At 41.2% G+C, this 19,321-nt stretch overlaps 2 protein-coding genes across 7 annotated transcripts in view; one reads left to right on the forward strand and one right to left on the reverse strand.

The window, feature by feature from the left end:
• Positions 1-9,106, reverse strand: part of Arel1 (apoptosis resistant E3 ubiquitin protein ligase 1) — a 52,670-nt gene extending 43,564 nt beyond the window's left edge. For 3 of the 5 annotated variants that reach the window (XM_060387871.1, XM_021634139.2, XM_060387867.1), the window contains exon 1: positions 8,929-9,106. The gene's annotated coding sequence lies outside the window, so the exon portion shown is untranslated. The other 2 variants (XM_021634138.2, XM_060387869.1) reach the window with 1 other exon arrangement.
• Fcf1 (FCF1 rRNA-processing protein) lies at positions 9,084-19,050 on the forward strand. Of its 2 annotated transcripts, XM_021634141.2 has the most exons (8): positions 9,084-9,194; positions 9,447-9,514; positions 10,885-10,956; positions 11,687-11,835; positions 14,899-14,971; positions 16,006-16,093; positions 17,799-17,893; positions 18,921-19,050. In XM_021634141.2, exons 1-8 carry the CDS (start codon positions 9,192-9,194, stop codon positions 18,967-18,969), a joined length of 597 nt encoding a protein of 198 aa, XP_021489816.1. In that variant the 5' UTR covers positions 9,084-9,191; the 3' UTR covers positions 18,970-19,050. The 2 variants fall into 2 exon arrangements, with proteins under 2 accessions (XP_021489816.1, XP_060243856.1); XM_060387873.1 differs by lacking the exons at positions 9,084-9,194; positions 9,447-9,514 and adding an exon at positions 9,626-9,778.
• The last annotated feature ends 271 nt before the right edge of the window (positions 19,051-19,321 follow it).

Genomic DNA, 19,321 nt, shown 5'->3' on the forward strand with positions numbered 1-19,321 from the left:
AGTCTTACTTTATGTGCATGAGTTTTGCCAGCATGCTATATCTGTGCACTGTGCTGTGTGCCTGGTACCTGCAGAGACTGGAAGAGAGCCTCAGATCCCCTGGAACTAGAGGAGTTACAGACAGGTGTGAGCCACAATGTGGGTGCTGGGAACTGAACCCAGGTTCTCTGAGAGTAGCAAGTACTCTTAAACACCCAGCCATCTCTGGAGCCCCAAACATACCAGTTTTTAGATTTGGTCATGCTATTACCTACATCAGTAAGCAGCTCATTCTTGATAGCTGTAGCAGTCCCTTTGAAGGACAGAGTACAGGCTGTCTATCCATTCACCAGATGGGCATCTGAATTATATCCAGTTTGGTGCAACTGTGGATGAACGAACAATGAATCTGAGGTGTTTCTGTATGGACATGTGTTTTTATTTCTCTAAGGAAAATACCTGGAGCGGAACTGCTGGTTCATGTGGGAAGCGTATTTTCAACTTACAAGAAACTGCCCAACTGCTTTCAAAGGCAGCTGCGGTGCTTCACATTCAGAGCAACACATGAGCGGTCCAGCTGCTTAACCTCCACCAACACTTGGTACCATCAGTGGTTGTAATTGTCCTCACTCTCATAGCTACTCCTCCCCCTCCCACAGCCATAGCCCAGGCTGGCCTCTAATTCAGAGATCCAACTGCCTCTGCCTCCCAAGTGCTGGATTAAAATCCTGTGCCATCACATCTGCCTTATTTTGTACTTTCGAGGGCTAAGAATTCTGAGCATCTTTTCAGGTATGTATTAGCTACTGCATAGCTATTTTTGTAAAACACCTATTATTTTGTCTTCTTGTCACTGAGCTTTAGTTCTTTATAGACTCTACATGTAAGTCCTTTATTAGATAAACACTTGCTACCTATTTTCTGTAGCTTGCCCTTGGCTTTCTTTTTTGTAAATCTGTGTGACTATTTCTTCGTGTGACGTGTGTGGTCCCTATAAAAGCCAGAAGAAAGTGTCAGATTTGATGGATCTCAAGTTCCAGGCTGTTGGGAGCTACTCAACATGAGTGTTGGGACTGAACTCAGGTCCTTTGGACAAGCAGTGAATGCTCTTAACTGGGAAGCCATCTCTGTAGATCTCCTTTTCATTTTCTTAATGGAAACTGAACTTTTTAAAAGAGTCATTTCAACTTTGATGAAATCTAACTTATCAACTTTTTCTTTTATAGTTTGTTTCTTTTTATTTTTAAAGTGTGTGTGAGAGAGAGATAGAGAGAGAGCGTGCATGCATCAGATCCCCTGGCATGAAGTTACAGGCATAAACTGCCTGACAAGGTAGTAGGACTTGAACTCTGCAAGAACAGGAAGTGCTCTTAACCAGTGAGCACATCTTAACCAGTGAGCCATATCTTCAGCTCTGTGTTCCCTGTGCTCTCTATATTTTGTTTTTGAGACGGGGTTTCTCTGTGTAGCCCAGGCTGTCCTGGAACTCAAAGAAATCCACTTGTCTCTGCCTCCCTAAGTGCTGGGATTAAAGGCGTGTGCCAGCAAGCTGTGCTGTTTTTAAAGTCTTTGCCTAAATCAAGATCACAGAGACTTTTTCCTGGTTTCTTCTAAAGTTTATCTAAAAGTTTCATAAGAAAAAAATCTCTTGTCAAAAATTTTAACAAGATTTTATTAAAACCCTGCACTCCATTTATCTCATAATTATTCAGCTTTATTATCTCTTTGTTTCGTTCAACCTCCTACACTGCTAAGCACCACTGAAATTACAGTCTATTTCTGAATCTAGAAAGACTCTGTCTTTTAACAGATCTTCCCCCTTCTACCTAGTCAGCGGCATACCTAAATTTAGCCAAGGTTTTAGTCCCTGTACTGTCTTCAGATCAACCCCAAATCTCTGCAGCTCTGAATCTGCTTCTGAAGACAAATTCTAGAACCCTGAACACACACCTTGGGATAGGGACAGGGACAATCAACCACATACCATTCTGGCGTGAATGACAAGATTCCAGAAGATCACTCTCCCTAGTTCAAGTCACTCTTGCCTGTGGGAGGCTGGGGAAAGCTGTATGCCTCACTAGTTAAGTTAAAATTTAGCTCAGCAGGTAAGTCAAGTACTGCTCTTGCAGAGGACCGGAGTTCAGTTCCCATGCCAGGTGGCTCCCTACTTCCTGTAACTCTAGTTCTAGGGGATCTTACGCCCTCTTCTAGCATCTGTGGACAACTGTTCACATGCACATATCTTCACATCCACACGTACACATACATAATTAACAATAGCATAACAATATATCCTTTTGTTTAAAGCCTCAAACATTTCCCGAAACTGGTTTCTTTCATTGATTTTACCTGGGTCAGTTGCTCCTTCCATCTGTTAGAGGTTTTATTTGTTTGGGGTTTGGTCTTTTTGACATATGGCCTCATTCCATAACACAAGCTCCTATTCTAACTCCTAACCATCCTTTCAGCTTTTCCTAAGATTACAGGCACGAACCACCACACCCAGCTTATTTCTCTTGGCTGCTTCTTTCCAAATTCAATCCAGAATGCTTGCTGGGACTATTTTCTGGGGCCCTGTCCAGCTTGGAAGGACTAAGGATTTCCAAAACTTTAGAAGCTAACAATATATCTAAACCAACAACAGATTTGGGGACCTGACGGTCTAGGGTCAGACAGTAGTGAGAGGAAGACTTCCCCTATCAGTGGACTAGGGGAGAGAGAGAGGGAAGGAGAAGGGAGGGAGCATGGAACCAGGAGGAGATAAGGGAGGAAGCTACAACTGGGATACAAGCGAATAAATTGTAAATAATAATAATTTTGAAATGAAAAATAAATTATTAGTTCAATTCACTGCTTCCTGTTGTACTGATTTTTTCTGTCTATAAAATGGACTCTTCTGTGCTGATCCACACGATGAAGGCAGGCCCAATATTCCTATCCCATGGCAGCTTTTATGCTCAGGTAACCCTGAACCACTGAAGCTTGGCTATAGCAAGAATATTTCAAAAGCAATTCTCTGAATCTGACAAGCCGTCTCCCTCAATAAGTCTAAGAAGTTGTTATTTCATTAACTGTGCATGAAATGGCAGGCAAATGGCCAGATACGCAGCTCAGTGGGATAGAACTGCCATTTTTACACACACATTAAAAACTGAGAGTCCTACCTCTGTTAGGATCCATTACTTTCAAATCCTTTTTAAAGTAACTTTAAACTTTTAATTGTTTGTTACCATTAGCAGAGCGTGCACAGGTATGTGTGTGCCACAGCATTTGTGTAGGGGTCAGAGAACCCTTTTCAGGAGCTGGTTCTCTCTTCACTATGGGTTTCAGGGATCAAATTCAAGTTGTCAGACTTGGGTGGCAAGCACTTTCAACCTGAAGAGCCATATGGCTGGCCCTCCACTCTTTTCTTTTCTTTCCTTTCTTTAAGGTTTCCTTGGCTTGGTATAGTGGTGCACACTAGAGGGGCAGAGGCAGGCAGACCTCTGTGAGATAAATGCCAGATGCTGTCTCAATACAAACAATAACAAAAAAAATGTATTTTTTAATTGTGTGTGTGAGTGTTTTGCCTGTGTGTGTATGTATGTACATATGTACGTATGAGGCCAGAAACAGGTACTGAATCTACTGGAAATGGCAGTTGTGAACTGTCATGTGGATCCTCTATAAGATCGGCAAGTGCCCTTAACCACTGAACCATCTTTATAAACTCCTCCAATCTTAAGTTTTAAGGGAAAAAATATTATTATACAACTGAAAGGAAGACAATCTTTTTACGGTTTGGTTAGTTGGTTTTATTTTATTGGAGGTGGGGGAAGGGAGGTGGGGTTTCATGTAGCCCAAGTTAGCCCCAAGCTTGTTATATAGCAGAGGATGGCCTTAACACTCCTACTCTTGCTGTCTCCATCTTCCAAATTCAGGGATTACAGTCATTTGCCATCACTCTCAACTTATTATGAAGAAAAGCTCAAAATGTACACATTCAGAACAACATTCCTGACAAATCTGAAGCTATAGATAGCAAGTTCCAAGCTAACAAAGACTACATAATGAGACCCTGTTTAAAAAAACAATTACACACAGTTTAACTGCGATGTGGAATCCTGGATTGGATTATGCACAGAAAAAGAAGGTGAGCTGAAATTTTTGTGATATCCAAAAGTCTGTAGTTTAGTAAATAATATTCTACCAATGTTAAGTTCTTAGATGTGACAGATGTACCACGGACATGTAAGAAGTTAACATCAGAAAAAGCTGGATGAAAAGCAGATAGAACACTCTATTTTGCTTCCCCAATCACTACTCTGATTCAAAGAGTGCAAGGTTAAAACACTTTATTAAGTGTTTTAAATATTTTTGTACTCCTTTCTGCATACTATTTGCCCATTTGCATTTCCTTCTACATCTTATGTGAAAAACTGCTTCACACTCAGGAGGTCTCAGGTGCTTTTTCTCCCAAATAGCTTTACCATTTACACCAGAGGCAACCCCTGCATTTCAACGTTCCAAAATGGACGAGGGTTAAAAGAACAGGTACTGGATCTCTGCAGAAGACTGAGGGATCTGTATTAACTGTTAACAAATGGTTACTACTATCACCATATTACACAAAATGTATGTTGCTTATTATTAACCACCATTATCTACTCTGGCCAGAAAGTACAACGAACACAAAATGCAATTAGTATCAGCATTTTAACACTGAGAACAAACTGCACTAAAACAAATGCATTAGCATTAGCAAAGCATACAGATCTAAATACAGACACAAGCACTACAATATGTAAACTACCTCAGAAGTTTGGAAACATTACTCTATAAAAAAATGCAGGCTATGCGTTTAATAACCCTTTAAAGAAAACGGCACCAAAAATAGTAATTGAAACTCAAACCTAAGAAAATCAATGGCTAGAACCATTTAAGAGGTAAAATGAGGGCTCGGGTTGTAGTTCAGCTGGTAGAACTGCGTGCCCGGCCTGAGGTTTGATCCACAGCAATGCCCGAACTGGGTGTGGTGGTGCGCACCTGCGGTCCTGTCGCTCAGGAGGATGAAGGAGGAGGATCAAGAAGTTCAAGGTGGCGGAGCATGGTGGAGCCCACCTTTAATCCCCGTACTTCAGAAGCAGAGGCAGGTGGATCTCTGGGAGATCCAGGCCAACCTGGTCTACATAATGAATTCCAGGACACCAGGGCTATATAGAGAGATCCTGTCTCAAAACAAGCAAACAAAGAAACAAACAAACAAAAAAAAAAAATCAAGTTCTAAGTTGTCTTCTAGTTTGAGGCCAGCCTGTGATACACCAGACCTTGTCTTTAAAAGGCACAAGGGGTGTGTGTGTGTGTAAAACAATATACTACAGAACTCCCTAGATGGAAGGAGAGGAGGACCTCCCATATCAGTAGACTTAGAGAGGGGCAGGGAGGAAATGACGGAGGGAGGATGGGATTGGGAGGGAATGGGGGAGGGGGCTACACCTGGGATACAATGCAAATAAACTAATATTAAAAAAAATAAAATTTAATTAAAAAAAAACTCCCTACATTACAAAACCCAAACTGTTATAGGGTATGTTGACTGTAGTAAATAAACATTACAGAGCAATACTCTAGCCAGGACGCTTCCAGAAGGCTGAACAGGTGCAATACTTTCTCCAAATATATATATATTATGAATAAATGTAAATCTGAATTTATATACCTCTAGTTGACCACTTGCCATAATATTTAAATATTTACAAGTCATTCTTTGACAGAGGCTGGGTTTTGTTTTGTTTTTTTTTTTTTTTTTTTTTTAGATTGACCAGCACACTGCCTTGTGAATAAAAATGTAGTAATAATGTCCCTCTGAAGTGTCATTTAAACCAGTCCTAGGAGCACATGCTGTATCCTCTATTACATTTTAAAGCTTTTTTTAATTTTATGTGTGTGTGTGTGTCTGTGTGTGTCTGTGTTGTGAGTGTGTGTGTGTGTGTGTGTGGTGTGTGTGTGATGAAGGCCAGAGGAAGGTATCAATATCTCTGGAGCTACAGTTATAGGCAGTTGTGAGCTGTCAGATGTGGGGCTGGGAACCAAAGCTGGGTCTTTGGAATAGCAGCAACTCCTGGTTGGCTCTTAACCACCAAGCCGGGCTGGAGAGATGGCTCAGAGGTTAAGAACATTCACTGCTCTTCCCAAGGTCCTGAGTTCAATTCCCAGCAACCACATGGTGGCTCATAACCATCTATAGAAAGATCTGGTGTGCAGGCAAGAATGTTGTATAAATAACAAATAAATCTTTAAGAAAGAAAAAACCACCAAGCCATCTCTCTAGCTCAGCTACCTCATTTAAAGGTAGTCAAGCTAAATTAAAGAGTAATTAACAACAAAAAAGTAATTAACAGCAACAAATGTTTGTTGGGGGAAGAACATATGAACCATGAAGACCAAGTGTGAAACTGTAGTTTGAAATTAGAAATAACACCTCTAAATTAACTTGGAATACAAGAGGTTCTCAGGGCCTCTTCCACCAGCCATAACTTTATTAAAATGTATTTAGATCAATTAGTAAAGAGAACAAGTCAAAGTCAACTAAGTATTCGAACATGGACTCAGAGATTCTCTTCAGGGCTGCAGAAAATACACACTGATCCTCTCAACCGCTGAGAAGCACTAAAGGAATTCTTTTCCTCACAAGTGTGGAGTCAAAAGTAATTATTCTACTTCCATCCAACACGCTCAAATCCATGCTATTTTCCATCCCCATCAAAGGATGCTATACAACAGCTGAGTACTTTAAACGCAGGTTTTAAGACTCTCAGATTACCACTAAATTATAACGCAGCAAAACCGAGTTTCTAACTCTGCTCCGCCCCCACAGTGTTCCTACACTAATTTAGCTCCCTATCAAGTGTTAACAATCAGAGAATCAGAAAGTTCTCAGAACAGAAACTGCAAACCAATTTAATAAGGAGAAAAAAAATGCAGTTCATGGGTTTCAAACTTGGAGGAAAGGGCTTTTCTGTCAGTGCCTGAATTTAAATGCAAATTACAATTTAGCTAGCTGCAATTTTTTTTTCAAGTGCTCTCAATAAAGTGTACACGGGTGAAACACTTTCTTTTCTAATCGCTCTACAATTTTTTTTAAATAATTGACCATGTTTACTTAAAAAGCTAAAAGCCGAATAACTAACATGTTTCAACTTAAAAACAAAAACAAAACGTGGCTGCTGCTAACTTTACCCAGGAATGATAGCTGGGCAGAAACAACCTGTTCTGTGAATATTAGGAACTTCCAGTGGGAGTAATGAAGGAGATACAGAAAATCTCTGAAGATGTGTCAATAATAAAATTATTTCAACACCCAAAATTCACAACCCACAGGTATGTGACTACAGAGAGACCTGAACACATGTGTGTACCTAAAAGAGAACAGCAGGAGGGACATCAGTTCTATATCCAAATCAACACAAAATGACCCCTTATAGAGACGTAAATATTTAGTGAGTTTTTGTTCAAGTTTCAAAATAGTAAAAATATATATTAACAAGCAAGTGGTATAACATTTCAGGTTGGAAAAACCCAAAATGAAATGACTGAAAACACTTAAAAGAGTTAAAAAAGAGTTTTTCTAGAGACTTACTGATTATGGGTGTGAAAACACAAGTCCTGATGACATTCCTGTAATACAGGTACTGTGAGAATTATCTCAGCTTTACAAAGAAAGAGAGGCACCAACGAATGGCCCCAAGGAATACAGCAAGCAAGCAACATTAAGGAGGGTTTAAACCGCAGCCAAACTCCAGAGTCCAATAACCAATGCACTGTCTTGCGGTGTTAAACCGTGAAGATCTTTTTAACCCAGCAACACTGTAGATTAAATCCATGCAATAGGAAAAACACTGGTTTTAGAACCAAACTAAGCTTCAATATCAGTAAAGCAAAGGTATTTGAGGTACTGTGAAGGTGAAAGTGCCAAGTAAAATGAAGTTTACATAGTCTAGAAGCCTCATAAGCTGCATGTTAAGACTGTGTGTACATGCAAACGTACATCCATTTTCAGGAAAACTGGCCATCGCCTTCCACAGACTTTCGAGGGGTAAAAGAACTCTCTCTAGACGGTGAAAAATAACTAGAACACAGAACAGGCACTAAAAGCAAAAACCAGACAAGAAAAACAAACACCGCGGAAGATATCTGTCTCATTCTCACAAATCTTCCTTCTCCCGTCTAAGGACAGCACACCAGACTTCACAACAAATATCAATGGTTCCATCGCATTCCAGGCGTGGTAGTAGTTGCATATACAAGCTTATGCACCTGTTTTCTTGTGATCACCTAGAGAAGGCTGCCCCGACTCGGGTAGTTGCTTCAGTGAGTAAAGTGCTTGCAAACCAGGCAAGAAGACCCGAGTTTGGATGCCCAGGACCTGGGCAGAAATCATGCCAGACGCGTGTGTCTGTCACTCCGGTGCTGGGAGGCAGAGACGGGAGTAACTCTGGGGCTTTCTGGCCAGACAGTCTAGCAAACGAGCTCGGGTGAAGTTGGGGGTGTTTCCAAGTTCGGTGAGACAGACTGACTTAAAAAAAAAAAAATAGACAGCAGTATAAAGACAACAAACTTCCTCTGGCTTCTGCTCTGAACGCACCTGCACACTCTTGCACACACACACACACACACACACGATGGGGGAAGGGGCGTGCTCAAGCGCTGTTACATCCCTCTCTTCCCAAAGAATCGTCCACCCAAGCCTCACTAAGTGCCATGCCAATCAAGGAAAACCAAGCAACAAACCAGAGCCTCAGGAGTGAACTACAGAGCCTTGACGTGCCGGATGATAAACAGAATGCTTTGGCAAACCACGGGGCAGCCCAGGATTCCGACCCCTCGTCCCCGCTTGCTCGCTTTCTGCAACTCAGGTGCCAGCCGGTCGGCTGGGCTCGGCCTCGGCTGGGACGCGAAGGGAAACGTTACCCGAGCTGGGGCTGCGGCGTGGCCAAGTCCTAGTTCTGGGATCCGTGGAGGCAGCGGCCACGTCCAGCACAAAACTTGCCCTCCACCCAACCCCCGAACGCGCCCAGCGTCGAGCTCAGCCGGCGCTAAGAGCCGGCTCGAGCTTTTCCGTTTCCCGGAGCGGCTTCCGCCTCCGGGTTGGCCTTCGCCGGAAGCAGCCTATGGATGATGTAAAAGTGTCGCGCTGGGAGTGATTCCGGAAGAAACAGGAGTGCGGCGTGACCATGGTGAGGGGAGTGGGAGAAAGAACTTCGTCAGCGCACTTTGGGGGTCGAATGGGCGCTCAGCCCTTGGCCAGATGTAGCCTCGGCGCTTCCCTTGTGTTCTGTTTATTCCATGCTGGTCTTTGCTGGAAGGGACCTCTGCTTTAGGGAGAGGGGCTGGGCGTTGTCTGGGGAAAAGAAGGGACAAGAAAATTAGAAGGGAGCTTTAAAGGATGCAGTTTCTAGCTCTTTTAACTCGAAAACTTCCATTTCAAGGGGAAGCAAAAGAAAACGAGGAAATTTGCGACCATGAAGCGAATGCTTAGCCTCAGAGATGAGAGACTGTGAGTGGCCAGAACCAACCGGTTTCTTAAACTGACCAGAGACACAGCAGTCACGATGGGCTAAGTAGTAAAATTTGTTTTGTCGTTGTTGTTTTGCTTATTATGCCTTAGATCTGTATTGCATGGAATTATATCCACACATTCTGGAGGGCGGGGAGCAAGGTGTCATGGTTGTAAAAGCCGGTTAGCTCACGCCATGTGAGTCTTCGATTTCCAGTTCCTGACACTCACCTTTAAAAGGGAGGATATGAAAATTCCAAGATGGTTAGTTACATTTTATAAATTATAATAATTCAAAGCCCGGCGGTGGTGACACACGCTTTAATCCCAGCACTCCCTGAGTTCGAGGCCAGCCTGGTCTACAGAGTGAGTTCCAGGACAGCCAAGGCTACACGGAGAGAAACCCTGTCTGGGGGGAGAAGAAGGCCCAACCAGTTTCCCTGCATCACTAAAGACTGGGTGAACTATTAATTAAATAAAGACTGCTCTTCTTTGTAAGAATCTCAGAACAAGGTAATGGTCATTAAAGCCTACAGAATTTTTATTCTCAACTTCTGATATGGATTTTTATGTTTTAATCTTTTAGGAATGATAATTTTTTTTTTTTGTGGTTAAGCCTTCATTTTAGATGTGTGTTATGTTTCGGGCCTTTATAAAGAATGTGGAGAAACTTTGCCCCTATACTGGTAATCTGAATCTTTTTGTTTGGGTTTGGCTTTTTGTTTATTGAGACAGTCTCACTATGTAGCCTTGACTAGCCTGGAACTTGCCATGTAGACCTGACCTCAAACTCATAGAGCTCTGTTTGCCTCTGCCTCCCTGGCAGCTGGAGCTATTCAGAAGTCTTCAGTAGATTAATATTAACCTCTTCACAGCCTCTTAGAAGTGGATTTTTATTAGCATACTAACAATAAATCTTATGACATTTTAAAACAGGTATATAATGTGTTTGAGCATGACCAAATTTAATTACAAGAGAGTAATGGGCATCTCGTAATTAAATTTTAATCATTGATAAGAGAAATAGTAAAAAAAAAGTTAATAGTATAATTAGAATTTACTCATTAACAATTTTTTGAGTTTATTGGCCTTATTGCTTAATTTTGATATTTTTAGGCTACTTCCTGTTATATTTACTTGCTGTCAAAGTGTATGTTGATATTGTTATGAAGTCCAAAATTGGATTTCTTTTGTGGCTTAAAAAAAAAAGAAAAAGAATGGAACTTGAGGTAATAGGGGTTGAAGCTAGGATTTCACACATGCTAGTCCAGTGCTCTACCACTGAGTGACACCCTCAACAAAGTGAAACTTCCAAATGAAATTTTAACTACATCATTTTTTTTCTTCTCTGAATTTACTTTTTTTTGCAGTAAAGAAAAGGATAGATTAAAGCCTAAAAAAAAAGAGAAGAAAGATCCTAGTGCACTGAAGGAAAGAGAAGTGTGAGTATTAAAAAACTTGAAGTTTTCCATTAAAACCAAGAGATTCTAAAAACCATGTTAAGATTCCAGGCTTTCCAGGGGCAGTGGTGCACGACTGTGATCCTAGCAGTACTTGATGGAAAAAAAAAAATCTCCCACATTATTGTTCTCCCCCTGCTCCAGTTTCACGGAAACTATATTGTCATAGCAGATATTGTTCACACAATAATGCTTGAGCATCATGGATTTTTAGATGAGTTACAGGCTCTGCTATAATACATGATTTAATACTAGACAATCTATTTACATTCCTTACAACCATTTTAGAATTTTGAGAGTGGCAAACTTGCTGGTAACTTTCTTTTTTAAAAAGATTTCCTTTTAAAAAAAATTATGTGTATAAGTGGGTCTGTGTGTGTGGACATGTGTATGTCTGTGTGTGGGCATGTGCACATAAGTTTCGGTGTCAGGGAGGCTAGTGGCATAGGACCTCCTGAAGCTACAGGCAGTTTGTGAACACGCGGTGTTGGTGCTAGGTGGTCCTCTCTGAGAGCAGCAGTACATGCTTTAACTGCTGAGCCATCTCTTCAACCTCTTTCCTGGCTTCTTTTAAACTCTTACTTGCAATGAACAAGGGAAAAGGATATTTATCTGTAGTGAACCTTCCCAGATACTTCAATTTTGGTTTCATTAACATCAGTCTTATCAATGTAGACTTTAGTTTGTGATCTTATTTTCTTACTCCTTTCAGCCCCCAACATCCTTCCTGCTTGTTCTTCCAGTATAATACACAGCTGGGTCCACCTTACCACATCCTCGTTGATACCAACTTCATCAACTTCTCCATTAAAGCCAAACTGGACTTAGTGCAGTCAATGATGGACTGTCTGTATGCCAAGTGTGAGTATCACACCTTTATGCTTCTGTGACATCCGTCAGAATAATCATATTTATCTAAATTCATAAGAAAAGAGAAATTGAGACCTAATGAATACTTGAGTAGGAGTAATTAAATTTTCCCAATTTAGAAAACAGTGCTTTGACTGTCCTTAGAGACATCAGTTTTGAACCTGAGTTTTAAAGTGCTGAACAAATGAAAATCTATTTTTAGTATATACATTGGGATACATTTTCCATTCCACTATAGGAAAGCTAAATAAAACATTTTTCCATTTATGGTACCTGAGCCAGAAGTTTCTTGGTGTGTGGTGGGGCAGAGCTAGAGAGCAAATCCAGGGATCGTATATGTACCATGCAAGTGTTATACACTGAGCTGAATTTGCAGTTCCCATTCCTTTGGCCCAGGGTTTCTTTGGTTTTTGTATTTTAGGTGTGTTTGTGGTGCTGGGTATTAGGTTTGGGGCATCACAACATATGCCAGGCGAACACTCTCCCACTGACCTATATTCCTGGTCTGGGTTTTATAAAAATGTAAATAAGGACTAGCTTTAGCATAAAGCCTCCCGTCACATGACCACTGGCAGGAGTCAGCTCAGTGGATAACACTTGCATGATATGCACATGATTCCTGGATTTGTTCCCCAGCTCTGCCCCACCACACACACTAAAAAAGCACCCTAGGCCTTCTCAGAATTGTACTAAATTCTCTCTGCCTGTGTTTTATAAATGAAATCTGAAATTATACAAACCCAGGTGACAGCACACCTGTTTTCAATATGTTTAGTAAACATTTTAAAGAATAATACTGAGATGGGCTGTTCAACAAAAATGGCTCTTCTAAAAATAAAAGTGAGAGCCCGGCATGGTGACGCATGCCTATAATCTCAGCACTCTAGGAGGCAGAGGCAGGCAGATCTCTGTGAGTTCAAAGCCAGTCTATTCTACAGCGTGAGTTCAGGACAGCCAAGGCTACACAGAGAAAACCTGTCTCAAAGAAACAATAAGTGAATGATTATAAAACTGATGGGAGTGGCAGATTGTGGTGCTGGAGAGATGCCTCAGCAGTTAAGAGCACTTGTTACTCTTTCAAAGGACCTGGATTCAGTTCCCAGCACCCACATGGTGGCTTACAGTCATTTATAACTCTAGTTCTAGGATGTCCAATGCCCTCATCTGACCTCCACAGGCATCAGCCATGCACACGATTGTGCGTATATGCACGCAAAACATTTATGCATATTAAATATTTTTAAGAGGATATTTAAAAAAACAGATATACTGGGGCCAGCAAGATGTCTCATCAGGTAAAGTCACTTTGCAGCAAGCCTCCTGAGTTTGAGTGCAGGAGTCCACATATTGGAAGAAAGAATAGACTCCTACAAGTCTGCTTCTGACCGTCACATATATATATATATATACTGCAGCACATGGTCTCAACCCTTCCTCCAGTAAATAAATGAATATGATTTAAATATTTTTAAATATATACTAATGCTTTTGAAAGACAAGGGGAAAAAAAAAACAAAGTAAATTTAAATGAACAGAGAATGGTTGTGGAACCAGAAAGCAGTATGTGCTTGAAGGAAACTAATTTCACAGCCATCTAACAGTGAAAGCATAGGGCCTGCAGAGGAGTAGGGAAGTAGGCTCCAGGAAGAAATCCCAGTACCTTCAGCCATTACACCTCACAATGAGTAATGCTCCCACTTTCCCCATCGCTACTTAGCGTTGATCTAGTTTCGTCCCTGTCTTATTTGGTCTTTCACTCAGCGTGATGTTTTTTGAGGCACATTTCACTGCTGTATTTCTGATCATGTGTACTGTGTGTAGAGATCACATTTTAGTTTCTTGTTCCTAGTGGTATTTAATAATAGACCCTGAGCGCCTTGCCTTGTCTGTATATGTAGATGGGGCTCATCTTTTTTTTTTTTTTTTTTTTAAGTTACATAATATTCTCTTTTTTAAACATGCAATTTTAGCTGGGCACAGTGACTCACACCTGTAATCCCAGCACTCAGGGAGGCAGAGGCAGACAGATTGCTTTTAGTTCAATGCAAGTCTGGTCTACAAAGGAGTCCAAGATAGTCAAGTCTACACAGAGAAACCCTATCTCGAAAAAGCAGAAAACAAACAAAATACATACAATTTAGTTTGTCTTTTGGGGAGGAGTTTGTTATTGTTTTGAGACGAAATCTCATGTAGTCCATCCTGGCCTCGAATTCATTGAGTGGTTAAGGATGAGCTTGAAATATTGATCCTTCTGCCTGTGCCTCCCTAATGTTCAGATTACAAGTGTACCTCACCCCTACCTTCCCCCCAATCCCGGGTGCTGAGATTGAACCCAGGACTTCCTGAATGTCAGGCAGGTGCTATACTGCTTTACTTTATACTCTTACTTTTTGTTTTGTTGTTGTTGTTGTTCTATACCGGGTTTCTCTGTGTAGCTTTGGCTGTCCTGAACTCACTCTGTAGATCAGGCTGGCCTTGAACTCGCAGAGACCCACCTGCCTCTGCCTCCCTGGGTGCTGGGATTACAGGTGTGCACCACCGTGCCCAGCTCACTCCTACTTTTTATTTTGAGTCAGGGTCTCACCAAGTTGCCCAGGATGGCCTTGAGCTTCTTCCAGTCCAGGCAGGCTTTGAACTTTGAATCCTCCTGCATCAGATCTGAAATTACAAGCTTTTGCCACCATGCCCAACTCTCTTTTAGTTCCTTTTTTTTTTTTTTTTTTTGTTATTATTCTATATGCATTGGTGTTTTTACTGCATCCATGTCTGCGTGAGGGAGCCAGATTCCCTGGAACTAGAATTACAGTTCTGAGCTGCCATGTCGGTGGTGGGAATTGAACCCAGGTCCTCTGGAAAAGCCACGAGCACTTTTAACCACTGAGCAATTCCTCCAGCCCCATCTCTTTTAGTTCTTTCTGGTTATTTCAGTGGACTTAATCTTCTGTCATTACAGAAGTCTACAGGATTTTTACAGACTGAACTAAATATAATTCAGAGGCTATCTTTACAAGTTCTGTTATTATTTCTGTGCTGCATTTTGTTTGTTCGTTGCAGGTATTCCTTGTATAACTGACTGTGTAATGGCTGAAATTGAGAAATTGGGACAGAAGTATCGGGTGGCGCTAAGGTAAGAAGGACTTGGTGTAGACTCACTGTACCATGGTATACTGGGAAGACTTTGAGAACACCTCATCTCTTTGCTGACTAAAGATTTCCTGCCAGGTAGTTTAAATTAAGGAAAATGGAAAAGAGGCTGGAAGCCAGGCTGTGGTTGCTCATGCCTTCCTTTATTCCTAGTACTCAGGGAGGCAGAGGCAGGCAGATCTTTGTGAGTTCAAGGCCAGCCTGGTCTACAAAGTGAGCTCTAGGAGAGCCAAGGCCACACAGAGAAAAACCCTGTCTCCAAAAAACAAACAAACAAACAAACAAAAACAAAAAAGAAGAAGGAAAAGAAAAGAGGTTGGAGAGATGGCCAAGCAGCTAAGAAAACTTGCTATTTCCCTGAGGATCTGAGCTCAGCTTGTACTACGAACATTGGGAAACTCACAACCGTCTAACGCCTCCACATTCCCACAGTTTGTTCTCACATAAGAATGATGGCTGAAACTACCTTCTATGTAAATGCAGATCTAGGAAGTTTCAGGAAAACCCATCTCTGTCTTCTTCCCATTTACATTTCACTGACCTGCATGGTCCTCCCACATTCATATATTCAGTTTTTTTTTGTAATCAGACAGACACAGAAAAATATATTTAGCCTTCATATTGCTGATGGATTATGCAGTGACCATCCCTGTGCGTGTCTCACACTGTATTTCTGTGAGACAGCGTCCTAAACATCTTTAAGATGGGTTTGATTTTCATTCCTGGCTTTTCTTAACGCTGTAGGTTTGAGCAAGTTAATATCTGACCCTCCTTTCCCTTCTGTGAAATGGAAATACAAAAACATAAGAGATTGGTGCTGAGTAAATGAGCCCAAGGGCTGTCAGCCCATGGGTGTGATGCGCTGCCTTGTAAGCTTGACAGTTGAAGCTTCAGAGGCGAGAGTGCCTTGTGACCCCCACATAGATCACAGAGACTGTGTTACCTCTGCTTTACTGGTTGGACAGAGAAAGTTTTCCGATTGCTTTTTTTCTTTAATCCACTTTTATAATCCTGCAGGATTGCCAAAGATCCAAGATTTGACCGATTGCCATGCACACACAAAGGAACCTATGCCGATGACTGCTTGGTACAGAGAGTAACTCAGGTATCATCATCATCTCTTAAATGTTTACCTTGTGCTAAGAAAAATAATGAATAAGAAATAACAACAAAAACAAAAGAACAAGGCAGACTGGAGCTGCAGAGGTGATGTGTCAGTGGTTAAGGGCACTAGCTGCTCTTGTTGAGGGCCCAGTTTCATATGCTAACACATCTTCTGGCCTCTGCAGATAACACACACGGTGCACACACTACACTAAACACATACTTACAACTAAATAGATAAATAACATTTTTTTTTTTTTTTTAAGAAAAAAAAAGGCAGGAGTTAGGTGAGATGACACAGGTCTTTAGAAGCAAAGACAGGTGCGCCACTAAATTAAGGTCTAACCTGGTTTACATAGCCAGTTCCAGCTACACAGTGAGGCCCCTCTCCCAGAAAAAGGGTATAAATTATTTTCTTCTGAATATTCCAGCTCAGTAAGGTATCTTGGATGCTTTTAGAAATACACACACAGATGTATATAGCGGTTGTTAAATACCACTTACTTGAAAAAGTAGATTTAAAACAACTGTGTTCTAACCATAATGGGAAGAACATGTGCTTAGGAAGGAAATGTGGTTTCAAATCTCAGCACCTTGCGCATTGAAGGCAGAGGCAAACCAGTCTCTGAATTCAAAGCCTGATCTACATAATGAGTTCCAGGCCAGCCAGGGCTACTCAATGAGAGCCTGTCTCAAACAAAATAAAAACATCCCAACATCTGCATTAAGTTGGTATGTGATTTAGGACAATTTATTCTTCAAATTCCGTTGAATGTGTCTTAAGTACATCCATGTAATTATAATAATATATCATATTCTGCCACCCTGTGAATTATTTCCATCCCATACAGGATCTCCCAGGGTGCTATCTCATACATACGCTGGATTAATTCCTTTTCTAATTTTTCCATTCTTACCTGCCCCTCAAACAGCACAAGAACATGTACTATTGACTGCTCACGTAAGAGCCTTCTCAGGTTGGCGTTGTAGCTCGGTGGTGGGGTGCTGCCTCGTATTCACCAGGCCCTGGGTTTGATCCCCGCCACAACGCTGGGGAAGGAAAGAAAGGAATGAAGAGAGGAAGAGCCTGACCCTTGCTAAGGATGGCCATCTTCATTTAATGACTACTCTGAACTTTAGTACTTGATCCATAGATGGGCCACATCACAGCTGCCACCATGGTGACAGATATTCTGTAAAATTCAGTAGAGATTTGTAAATGAAGTAAACAATAACAAAAAAGCTTTCAATTGATAATTAATATTAAGCTAAACTCCGGTTTTGAATTATAGAGATCCTTTTCCTGGTCAGGGGCTGTCTACTTACACCACTAAAGAACTTCAGAGTATGCTAAGCCACAAGAGCAGAGGAAGGAGGGTATGTGCCCTCCAGTCTAAGGTATTACATGAGGTCCATTGGGGCATTTTCCCAAAACAAAGGACTTGTCTGCCTTAACTGTGGCAGTCCCTCCCATGTGTGAGACAACAGTTTGCAGCTTATGAACACTTCTTACCTTCTTCCCCTCAAGATTCATAAGACTACATTGAGACCAGGTAGCATATATATATATATATATATTTTTTTTTTTTTTTTCCTATAAATATCTCCTTGGTCTCTGCTAGTAACTGTGAAGAGGGACTGTTCAGTGGTTGTGTGTTCATATACTCTGTGAATCCATGGTAAACATCTGTGCACTTCTCTTTCAGCACAAATGTTATATCGTGGCCACAGTTGACCGTGACCTCAAACGAAGAATCCGGAAGATCCCTGGAGTTCCTATCATGTACATTTCTAACCATAGGTGAGAAACTGCTATTAGAAAGTGATTAGAGGCACATAATTACAATTACAGTGAAAATAGGTTATAAAGTCATAGATGATTTCAAAGAAATTACACTCACATGTTTATATTTACAGTTGAAGAAATGAGACAAAATAGCAAGAATAAGGGCAGAAGATAAAGATAGGATTTAGGAATAACCTTTAGGATTTAGCAAACATCAAATTGTTACAATAAGATTATTAGAAGTGCGTGCATTGCTTTATACAAAGCATTATTTTAAGTCAACCTTGGCCTTTTGTGTAGAAGTATCCTTTTTGAAGATTTTCCGGGGGAACTTGATTCCCAGCATGGACTAAAACTGGACATGGTAGAACACCTGTATTTCCAACACTGGAGAAATAGTGACCAGAAATTCTTGCTGCTCAGTGCATGTGAGGCCAGTTGAGAGAGGGAGAGAGAATAGTCTTTGATTAACACCTCATCTGGGAAACTTTTATAGACAAAACTGTTCGTTATCCTTCTTGGATATTCCCATGTCTGTCCTATAATATAAAACTTCTGTGCCCAGCTCTTGCACTTGGCGAGAGAACAGTATATTGATAAAAATACAGGGTGAGGGCTGGAGAGATGGCTCAGCAGTTAGAGCACTGTCTGCTCTTCAAAGGTTCCGAGTTCAATTCCCAACAACCATGTGGTGGCTCACAACCATCTATACTAGGATCTGATGCTCTCTTCTGGCATGCAGGTGCACATGCGTATAGAGCCCTCACCTACATTAAATAAATAAATAAATAAAATCTTAAAAGAAAAAATACAGGATGACTTTGGTGTCCCTGGACTCAAGTCCTTAGATGCCTTTGCTAATGCTGTGGCTTTGAAGAACAAAGGTAATACAGTCAGCATTTTGGTGTAAGTCATTCATTGTTGGGTCCCTCTAAAAAAGCTCCCCTGACTTTAAGAAAGTGTTGAGGGTAAAGGGCGGGATGAGTCATGGGCCCTGTGCCATACCTTCTCCCTTACGGTGTCTACTTTCCTTCCTGCTCAGATACAACATCGAGCGGATGCCAGACGATTATGGAGCCCCTCGCTTCTAATTCTTGCTCAACAAAGTTCACCTGCCTTTCCTGGACCAACTTTCTCTCTTGTCGATTAATTAAACTTACTTTTTGATGTTTTGTTGTTGTTGTTGGGTTGTTTTTTGTTTGTCTCAATTTTAAAAATAGCTGCATCTTTTAAAAATATTCCAGTTTTTTTAGGTGTCTATATATGTGTGCATGTGAGTATGTGCATGTTAGTACGAGTAGCTGTCAGGGCCAGAGGCCTTGGATCCCCTTGATGCTAAAGTTATGGACAGTAAGATGCCTGAAATAGAAGTTGAACCACCGGGCTCAACTGTGTTGTCTTATAAACCAGATGCTCCAGTGGTTGCTCACAAAATATGATTTC

Source organism: Meriones unguiculatus, chromosome 7 (assembly GCF_030254825.1).
Source record: "Meriones unguiculatus strain TT.TT164.6M chromosome 7, Bangor_MerUng_6.1, whole genome shotgun sequence".
NCBI classification, from domain to species: domain Eukaryota; kingdom Metazoa; phylum Chordata; class Mammalia; order Rodentia; family Muridae; genus Meriones; species Meriones unguiculatus.